This window comes from Bidens hawaiensis, unplaced genomic scaffold (genome assembly GCF_021521415.1).
Source record: "Bidens hawaiensis isolate Kalapana, Puna unplaced genomic scaffold, B.hawaiensis_p1.1 tig00033890_1, whole genome shotgun sequence".
Lineage (NCBI taxonomy): Eukaryota > Viridiplantae > Streptophyta > Magnoliopsida > Asterales > Asteraceae > Bidens > Bidens hawaiensis.
Window position 1 is genome coordinate 4486 of NW_027505299.1, and position 11367 is coordinate 15852.

At 33.9% G+C, this 11367-nt stretch overlaps 1 protein-coding gene across 2 annotated transcripts; it reads right to left on the reverse strand.

The window, feature by feature from the left end:
• Positions 1-315: 315 nt before the first annotated feature.
• Positions 316-4330, reverse strand: LOC143612201 (amino acid permease 6-like). 2 transcript variants are annotated; one of them, XM_077086240.1, is made up of 6 exons: positions 3953-4330; positions 3639-3872; positions 3150-3243; positions 2836-3050; positions 2597-2745; positions 316-1078 (listed from the first exon to the last, which is right to left on the reverse strand). In XM_077086240.1, the coding sequence occupies exons 1-6, from the start codon at positions 4044-4046 to the stop codon at positions 428-430; spliced, it is 1437 nt and encodes a 478-aa protein (XP_076942355.1). In that variant the 5' UTR covers positions 4047-4330; the 3' UTR covers positions 316-427. The 2 variants fall into 2 exon arrangements, with proteins under 2 accessions (XP_076942355.1, XP_076942356.1); XM_077086241.1 differs by having other exon boundaries at positions 2597-2739; positions 3953-4328.
• Between the last annotated feature and the right edge of the window lie 7037 nt (positions 4331-11367).

The following is an 11367-nucleotide window of genomic DNA, read 5'->3' on the forward strand; positions in this document are numbered from 1 at the left end:
TTTAAGCTTAATTAAATGGATTTTTGAAATTAAATTAAGTGAGTTTTCAATATTAAGATAGTAGATTAAAATACATTTTTCTAGCTTTTTTAGAAAAATAAAACTTCTTATTTGAACCTAACTTACAGTGTGTAATATGTATTATGTATAAGCCATTTAAGCTTAATTTTCTTTAAATAAGTTATTTGTGTCTCGTGTTCATTTAATTTTTGTCATTTGATGGTGTGTGTGTTAGCATAATCATGATCCTAACATATGTAATGTAATTCCAAAATAGAATATTTTAATTAAGAATGGATATCACAAGTCAAGAGGGTGTTGCACATACATATCACAATGAGTGGTATGAAATTGATTATCTTCAACAAGTTCTAATACATTAACTTGCTAAAAAAAATCTTATTACATCAATTTCTTATGAAACTGGCTAGTCCATCTTAAAGGGTTTATATTTCTTGACATCCATTAGCAATCCCTGAACCGATCCAATTGCCGCAACCAAAGAAATAATCAAGCAAACCCAACTTAGTATCTTTAACCACACCCATGTGAAGGAAAATCTTTGTATCTTTGCCCGAGCAATGTATATCTCTATCGGGAAGTAGACGGTCAACGGGTAAAAGGAACCAGCCCCTATCAACCCTAAGAAGCTATTGAAGAATGGAAATATCATGGCTATAACCGCTGTCATGATCACATAAGCTGTTCTCCATACCAACCTAAACATGTTAACGTAGTATTCTCCATAAAAGGGAACATTTAGGATATGTTCGGCGGTTATGAACTTGCTGTCGGGCCATTGTTGTCTACATTTCATCTCAATGAAGGCCAACAAGGGTTGGCAGAAGACTTGGTATGCACCAATAAGGTGGATCGCGATGCACACGTTGGCAAAGTCGATAAGCCAAAAAGGTTCATAGAAACCGAATCCAGTGAGGAAGTTTCCTGGTGCATCGTTTCCAAATGCCGCATAGCCCAGGCATCCACAAAGCACGTAAAATACGGTTGTTGTTGAGACTCCCACTAACGATGCCTTCTTCATCACCTTGTTTTCTGGCGGATATGATTTCAATGTGTCCTTCAATTTCAATAACAATGTAACGTCATAACACTATCATGAAAATTAAAACATGCATGCATATACTTAATTCAAGAGGTTGGTGATTATTCTATTTTATTATTATTAATTACTTTCATGAATATTAGAAATCCTTTATATGATAGTATAACATAACATAGTAATGATTAAATGCACAAAGGGAGGAGGAAATACAAAGAAAAAAAGGATGGCAGAAAACAAAAGTATGTGGAGAAAGAGAAAGAATATATTTATGCTTGTGCCAGCCCCATTTCTAGAAATAGAAAACTATATGGTCTTTTATGAGGAGATATAGTTCGGTCAAAAGATTCAAAACACATGATTTGATTTGATGGCACTAACTTCAATAAACGCATAGGTGGCATTCTTCACTCATACATCTCATTGGCGGCTACTTTCGTATGATGGTTTTACACTTTTACCACACGTCTTGGTGGCTGTTTTTCCAGTTTCACTTTTTACATTATAATTCAATAAATCTAGAGTATCCACGAAGCAAGGTTTGCCGATGCTTGTTCGTCCAATGTGGCAGCTAACAAACATCTTTGAGATGGATTAAAATTGTTTTTGGTTCAAGGTCGAAATAAAATTTTGAGCTTTGAGTAAAACGGTTTTTTTTTCTTTTTTTGTTTAAACATTTAAATATTTAAATAAGTTTACTTTGTTATGATTTGGATTGTTTAAAATTTTTTTCATGTCTTAAGTGAGAAAAAGAACCAACCTTTGAGTTATACAACTTTGTCACTACACCAAGCTAATGATTGTGTAATTGAGTTTAAAGATCAATAATACATATTTGTTTACATAAAATATATATGCATTTAAAAAAACGGGCCTAAAGGGGGTCGGGCCGGGGGTGGTTACCCCCCCCCCCCCATGACCAGCTTTGCTAACAAACGAGGTTGCGGCAAACGAGTGCGTCACATCACTCTCACATACACGCACATATATGTATATATATACATATATGTATGTGTGTGTGTGCTATATAATACTTTTAATAGGGTTTGTGGAGGTTTACTATCGTGGAAGAAAATAAGGGTTTTTGAGAAACGTTTTGAATTAGATGTGATGTTGATGTGACTATTTGTATAAGTTTGACATTGTGGATTTTCTTTTAAATATTTATCCATTTAACTTTTATAACAAATAATAAAAGAAATCATAGTTCTAATAAGGGTATGAGTTTATACGTTTTGTAAATATATAAACTTTTCAACTTATTAAACATTCATGTTATCAATTTATATAAATTTTTAATAATGTGTCAAAACTTGAAACGAACATGTATACAAAATTCAACTTAGTATACTTCCAAAATATGTATTCCGCTTTCTATTATAGTTACCTAAACTAGACGTGACGATACTAAATGCCAATTTATCAAAATAAACGTAATTGTGTTATGAAAATTTAATTTAAAATCAGGTGATTGCATTTTTGTTTGTAATGTTCATTGTGGGTGTTGGCCAACTTATTATAATTTGATTTACTAACCTGAATCTCAACGAGCACAGTAGAAAACGCATAAGCGAAAGCAATATCACCGATGGCTTGAAAGCTCCTCCATACTTTCTCTTCTCCGGATACGTCCACTCCCACTTCTACTCCGGTTAGACTCGTCCTTACATCACCTCCACCTCCACCTATCGTGCCACCAAGATTAATTGATCAAGTTATAGCGGTTTTAATTGATATTAATTTACGGCGGATATAATGTTAGTTATGAATCTTACCAATCACTTTAGCTAAGGACAATCCGAGACCAATGGATGAGTAAGCAAAAGACATGACAGCAGCCAGTATAGAGAGCCAAGAGAGGTTGTGAAAATTAGGAATCTGGCTTAATATTATCTGAATTGCGCCAAATATTATCATGTATGGGTAGTTTGATGATTTACAACTTGCTGCATGCCCCTCCGAATGAAAGCAGTTGGATTTGTTAACAGCCCTTGAATTATATCAACCATCAATATATTAAAGATACGTACTACCCAATATAAAAAAAACATTATCTAGAATTAATTTATGCATTTAGTTATATACTTACACCATGCTAATAGATGCAGTGATGGTATATCCGATCGTGACGCCTACAAGATTTACATATTGAGCTATTCCACATAAGTTCACCTTCGTCCCTCCTGATAATAAGAGCGTCAACAATGGTGAAAAATTTTAGTCGTCCAAATAATATGGAACAAAGCGGAGGAACCCCCCATAAACGGACTTCACCATTGTAGAGGAAGTCTGCAGAGGTGAAGTCCGTAAATCCAAACGTGAGAGGCCGGGAGTGTGCCCCCCACTCAATCTCTCGTAGTCTCATATAAGCATTTATACTATTACATATTATATTATTATATTTAACAAGGTTCGACTTTTGAAAAAACATGAGTGTTCTTTAAAGAAGTTCAGAATATGATTTGGAGCTGATGTGACGGTTTATGGAAGTTAGTTGTCGTAGACTATTTGTAGATCCTCCAATATGCCCATTAAATTTAAATATATATGAGGAGGAAGTTTGGATATTAAGACTTACCTAGATTAGCACGAACAACATCCATGTAAGTGTAGTTACGCTTGCCAGAAATGGGGTCAGGTGATCGATAGGCGTCCGCAAGGAGAGTGGAGGTGAAGTAAGTAATGAAGGAGAATGCCATGAGAGCCGCAGGTCCAGCAACCCAACCAAGTTGTGCAATGGCCCAAGCCAAAGACAACACTCCTGATCCTATGACAGCCGTAATGATGTGTGCACTTGCAGTTACCAATGTCCCTATTTACATTATCCATTTATTTCATGGACCACACAAATATGAACAAGCTAAAAAAGAAAAAAACTGATTGAGTGTTTACCCGTTCGCTTTTCACGGCCATCGTCATCGATATTCTTGTGAAAGCCTTCATGGTTTGCAACCTCAAGAGCCGATGTGTGAAAATGTGCATCCATTTTCGGTTTGGTATTGTCTGGTGTGTGTTGTTAGTGAGGGGAGTAGGGGATTTTATGGGCAGAAAAAGTGGAAGATGGGCCAAGATTTTGGTATAAAAAATGGTAAGTCAGTGGAAAGTGGAACAGTATAGTCAAATCATAACTACCCATTTTCAGCGGTAGGCATTGCGTTGCTTCCTATTTCCCATGTTTGATTCACCTTTTGAAAATTTGCATACATTCATTCCTGCTGCCTGTAAAACACTTACCATCTTTCTCATCTCCTCTAGACAACAATAATAATCGGGTACTGAAAAGATATCTTATGTAAGAAGTAATGACATGATCATTGGTACCAACTCTTACGTAAGCATAACCTAAGGATCATCGACCATGCTTGCTATTAGGGGTTTGAGCGGTATGGTTTTGTGCTAAAACCGAACTAAAAACCAAATGTTTCGGTTCTTTTGTTTTTTCAAAATTGTTCGGTTTTGATATTTTCAGTTTTGGGTATTTGGGTTTAATTTGGTTTTGGATTTGGTTTTTTTGAATTTGGTTTTTTGTTTTTGCTAATCATGCTAATAATTTTCGGGCGAAAGAAATTTACCCATAATATTTTGAAATTAGGCCAAATAACTTTTTAAAAAATTTATTAATTAATAAAATATTATACATTTTGGCCAAGAATATTATGAGCTAATAAAGATTAACAGTAAAAATAAAATAGATTCACATTAAAAATAAAACATGTATCCAAGTTTATAAAACATAATTGATTTAATTAAAAAGTAATTCAGCAAATCGGTTTTTACTAAAAATCAAAACTAAACCGCCGGTTGCTAATTCGAGTTGATTTTTTTGGTTTCATGCATACCCTACTTGCTATAGTATCTCGTAGGTAGCAACTTTTCAAGTCTAAGTAAAACTATTTTGGTGATTTTATAGACTCATAAGTTAAATGATTGATTCATATATAAACCGTGGAGACTGGAGAATGCATAAAAGAGTGAAGAAACGAGTTAATAGCTAAAAATAACCAACATAAAAGATCTCTAATTAATATACGAGATTGATTACTTTATTTTAGCTGATTTCAGATTTCCAGTCAACATAACCAATATTCTAAGCTAGCATTAGTTAAATTACATAATAAAAAGACATTTTCGTATAAATGCATCATTCGTTATGAATGGGAAATATTGGGTGCCCAAAAAATTGGACATTTTGACTTGGAAGGCGATGATGGATAGGCTTCCAACCTGGATTGCACTTTCTCAACACAGTGTTCAAGTCGTTAAGTTGATGCATGCCACCACCTGTTGTACTTGTGGGGATACTCATAAAAGCGAAGAAAACCTGCTCCCGGCATGGACAATATCTCAATTCATGTTTGGCAATTTATTAGTTCTTGGGCTAAGGTATCCTAAATATAAACCTTTCTCGGACGAAATCTTATGACTGCATAAAACGGCACCACTATGAAATAAAAAAATGGAAATTACTACATGGTAATTTTACGGCGTGTTGTGGCATTTGGGAGGTGATGAATGAAGCGGTCTTCTCCGACAAAGAAAATCTGACTGGTAGAGTGCTAGAGGTCCTTAAATCATTTGGCTTTCTTTGAATTAAGAGTATGTCCAAGTTCAAGACATTGAATTGGAAGAATTGGTGTAATTTTTCTTTTTAATTTGCAACATATGTACTTCTTCTTTGGTGTCTAGCTCCTGGCTAGTTCGGCTGTGTTTTAATGAAATTTGTTTGAAAAAAAATAAACATTTCAAGGATATTGGAAGCTTTAAAACAATATTTGACAAGCAATTGTGAAGACAAATGATTCTTATATTCGCCCAAACTTGATAAATCTTTACACATAAACTCACACAACATCCTATTCTAATACCAACTAGGGATACATAGAGTAAGCATTAATACCTTTGTTTGCCTTTGTAGGGGATTTGGTTTGAAGCCAAACAATCCTAGATTCAAGCCCAAGAATGTATAATTTGGACCTAATGTATAATGATAGTTCGTCTTCTCTTAACCAAAGGGGGCACTGCACATTCAATTAATTATGGGTCAAACTTGGTGATGAAAGGCTATTAGAGATGGTTTTAGATTAAAAAAATCAGAAAAGACCAACGACGATGAAGTAATGTGGCCGGGAGGAGCCCTCGATGATTACTATAAGGACTTTCGTTTATGCTATAATTCTTGAGGAGTAAGAGAAAACGATAATTAATGTTTCAACAAAATGTGTTAATGAAGAGCTACGGTTCTATGTAAGAAAGATTTCGGGGGGCTATTGGCATTCTAATGTAACATGAGAAATAATAAGTATATACGTTAGGCTAAGCTAGTCTACAGGTGACAACTACACTCAGTTCTAACAAGTACAAAACCAAGGAATGCTAGCAATTAATTACTTGATGCTTACACAAACTATTCTTATGTAGCAAAATGCATATTAAATTCCGTCTACAAGAACAAGGGAATAGTGATACATTAATCTATTACCCCACTTATATTAATGAAGGTTTGGTATATCATGATTGCGAATATTTAGGACCTTAGAATGTGGTGAGTCTTAGGACAGCCATCAATTTTGGCTTTTGTGTGCCACAAGTCCCTACTTTACAATCATTCGTGTGTTTTATATATATGTTTATTTTATATAAATACTTAGAATATAATTTTATATTTTAAATGGCATCGAATGAAATACTAAGAAATTAGACGCTTGTTAAATAATTATAGATATATATGCCTGGAAACCTTTATTTTTCTGTAAAGTCATATTCAATTCCCTGATAAGGAAAAACATGTGACGTTTATACTTTTGTAACAACATAAATGTTTAAGAATCTTGGAAGCAAAAATAAAAATAAAAAATTGTGCTAAGTGACAGAAAGACCAAAGGATGGAACATGACCCGGTAATAGGCAATTTGTGAGTTCTGTTGGCTGTTGCGGACCTGTTGGAGTGTTGGAACTGAATCAGTTCGGTACCGGCTTTGTTAACGTTTCCTTTGATGATGGGTAGACAGATGACCTTGTTATCGGAAATTTTTTCGTTAAGACAACTAATTTAAAAGAGAAGGCTCCCGCATCATGCTGGGTATGTACATTGTTGGTCCAAGTGGTACCCGTGAAAGCTAACTACTTTGTTTTATTATGTGACTCGACTGACACAAGCCGACCCAGAAAAACTGATATTGGCATACAACGATAAATTCCCGAGCCTCTTAAAAAGAATTGGGTTCACCACAGACAGTGGTGCTAGGTTGTGGGATGTGTATTGAGCCTTTTGAACCTCCCACAGAGAGTCCTGAACACGTTGGCAAACAAAATGGTGTTGTAGTGCATTTTCTCAGACACAATATGAGTCATTTTAATGTATCAAAATAAAGCCAAAAATCATACTTTTGGAATAATGGACTCATTAGTCAAATTTTAACTTTATTTCTCGTTGTATTGACTTTCCATGTTTCTAAATTCTAGCCACCGGATAGTTTTTTTTTTTTTTTAAATATAACTCAACATATTTATTCAGCATTAGCGTTTAATTTGAATGTTGACAAGACACATTTTCAAAATGTATTTATACACGTAAAAATATTGTTTTATTATTTTTTCTCTTCTAAAAAAAAAGGTCAACCCTAATGGCAACTGTCATTGGACTTAGATTTTCATTAATCATTACACTAAATAAAGTTGCACCCACATTCATCCATAAAGTCGGCAGCTTTTACACATAAAAAAATGTTTTTAATTTTTTATAACTAATTTTTTAATTAATTTGTTAAATTATGGAAAATTTAACATCAGTATGTAAAAATGAGGTCATCCCCCACTTACTGGTTTAGTAATAGGATGTTTGGGTTTTTCAGTTGAGACATAAGTTCAAATCCCACTTGTGTCACATTTGAGTGGATATTGATAATGAATGATTTGAGCTAGGCCTTATGCAAAGGTTGTCAGTTCGAACCCTGAGCCCGTGTGCTACGCTAGAGAGTTCTGCTCTTGTGGTGTTGCCAAGTGGTGGTCAGTGGTATGGTTTCCCGGGGGAACGCTCAAGCCAAACTCTGAAGCCAGCGTGAGCCCGGTTACGACAACATAGTCTGGCCAAAATAGGGCATCGGAGCTCTCTAAATTTGAAGAGTGCGATAGCCTAAATACAAAAGAGTCGCCGTTCTAAAACAATAAATAGCCTTAGTGCCATTAGCGCCCTTGGCAGTTGGCACGGTCAATAGGGCACCAGTTAAACCCTTGTCAACGCTCACAACACAGTCTAACTTAAGTAGGCCTATGCTGGCCACATCTAGTTATCAACGTGTCATTGAGTATATGCTCATGTATCATGTATGTGTAGCCAAACACTATAACTACAACAGCGCATATACTCATATAGCATGAATATAAACAATTTACACCATAAAACCAAACACAATAGCATTACGTATAGAAATATGCACTTGTGTATCTAAATATAAACATGTAAATACAGTTGTTTCAACAAAACCAACATACACTTGTGCATATAAAATGGACCCAAAACAAAAACGAATTAAGTCGTTGAACGTAAAAAACAAAACCAAAAATTTTGGTTTATAAAGCACCAAAACAATTGGTTTCTATTAATTATGTCATCAGTCAGTTTTGACCTTTATCGAACCATAACCAAAATTTTCGAGTAATAAGAAACCAAAAGTGACTGATTTCGGTTAATTAGTTATGTTAACGGTTTTAGGTTAATAACAAAATGGTTTTGTTTTATGTTTTGGTAATTTGGTTAAACGAACTATTGAGCATGTATCATGTATGCCATCCTTTTATTATTTTCAACCAAACAAGTAATGGGTTGAGGTTTGACAAAATAGACTTCGCTTTTCAACCTAGACACAAAATGGGCCAACAAGTGAAGAAGAAAAATATTTGTGTTTATCCTCCCAACTTCTCCATGACCTTCCTTTTATATAGATTTTATTCAATGAACTTTGACTCCCACCTTCATTGTGGGATGGCTAGAAACTTCAAAAAGTTAATAGTTTGGGCATCTATCTATACTATTAAAGCAATAAGGTTTTTAAATATTGTCTTCTATCAATTGGTTCCATACATACTATGTATTCTTAGATTTTATTGAAATTTAAATAATTTAAAACTAAAATGTATTCAAAACTTAAATTTAAATAATTTAAATCTTCTGTTATATTTTGTAAAACTGTTCAACAATACTAACTTATGTTTGTTTTTTATTCATATGATAATTAACTGCCTTGGATAATCATAAATACGTAGTAAATGCATTTTGTGGCGTTTGAAGTCAATTAAACCATTGTCTATCAATAACTATGCCACAAAAATGGTATGAAATTAGATTATCAAATGTATTCACTTGTCTATCAATAACCAATGTATTCACTTGTTTTTGTAAATGTATTTACAAAAATGTGGCTCAATGGTAGAGCACTCACTTTACAAGTGACAGGTAGGTGGTTCAAACCTCACTATCACCAATTTATATGGGAGATATGAGGGATGACCCTGGCTTGCCAGGGTTCGAGTCCTGATCTCACCCGGTTTTACCGGCTCCTCGCTGTCGTGCCATTTGGCGGGCGTGGGGGTCGGGTTTTATCCGGTGAATCCCTCAATAGGTGGACCGCTAGGGGCTCCGTCCGTCCGGACTAGTGGCCGGCTCGGGCTACCTTTAGCTAATGGGGGTCGCGTACGAAGTACCCGGCGTTACTTAGTTGGTCTTTCAAAAAAAATTCACACAACCATAATAAATATACAAATAATTATCAAAATGCAATTTCTAGTTGTCAATCAAAATTAAATATTCAATTAATTAGTAAATGCAATTTGTATATATATTCTAGCAAAAAATAATGCAACCATATGTATCTAATTATATGAATATGGTTATTTACATTCTTTATAATATTAAACAACTTTTCATTGTAATGTAAATTTTTATTAATTACCTTACTTTAACCGATTCCAATCAACATCTTTCCTAGTATCCTGATTTGAGCATGAACAGGTGGATACTATATAAATTTATACATTTTATTGAATCATATGCAAAACACAATATTGGTGGGTTAGACACTTTTACATAAATGAAAATCCGATCGTCTATGTTGATTCATGTTAGCCGATAGTCTTTATATCCAGTAGAGTAAGTTGTGTTATTATAGTTTCCCGTTTAATATTTCTAATTTCCATGTCTTTAATATCTTTGTAACGCCAAATATAAATAACCTACAATTGTCACTAAAGTTAATAGTATTTGGTGCCTCGGTTTTCTAATTTTTCTGTTTTGTGTACTAAAATCCATCATTAAGTCAATAAAATTGAAATATCATGCTCTATAAATTATGTTTTATATCTATGTTATTCATCTTTTTCATATGCTAACCATATTATATTCTATTAAAGATGTCTTCACAATTAAAAAAACGTAATTTTGGTCAATCAACATCTTCTAATAAGCGGAGTAATTCGAACGATTAGTCATTTTAATATTTTTTTAGTTATCCTTTAAATGTTTTTTTAAAAATGCATTTTTTTTGTAAACATGCAAGTTCAACGCCAAGAGAACCACTTACTAGCATTTTGAACGGTAACTTTTGATATTAAACGCGTTAATACATTATATTGTATTTAAATTTGTTTTCTTATTAACTAAAATAAAGTAAATAAAAATTAATTTGTTATTAACTAAAAATTAGGCACTTGTAACAGAAAAATTAAAACTGTTTTGGTTAAAAATCGGCTAAGGACCCTATAACCAAATTTTTAATGTGAGGTTTAGTGTTATGATGGCAATAATGATTATATAAACGAAACAAGGATGAACACTGTGATTTGTTGCGAGGAAAAACCCCTTGATCTTGATAAGATCAAAGGAAAAAAAACCGACAAATCGTCTATCACCACTTTAATAATATAAAAATCGGGTTACAATGGGTGGAGTTTATGATCAACGAATAATGCTAAGTGTGTGTGGTTACAAAGAATTATGAACTAGTGTATACGAATGTGAGCTAGTAAGTGAGTGTGTTAACCTAGTTGATCATAATTCGTATATATACAAAAATCACAACTAATATCTCCTATAATTACGCCACTCTTCCCACTAGACGTTCCATCTCTTTTGACCACGTGCGGGAGTCGTCCAGTAGCACAAAAATAGGATGACCAAGTCGTCCAGCCGTTATATCTATCAAACACAACACCACTCAAATACAATCATTAGTAAACAAATAATACCAAGGATCCTTGATCCTTTATAACCTGGAGCATATCCCAAGGATAATTGATCCATAAATTATTCAAGG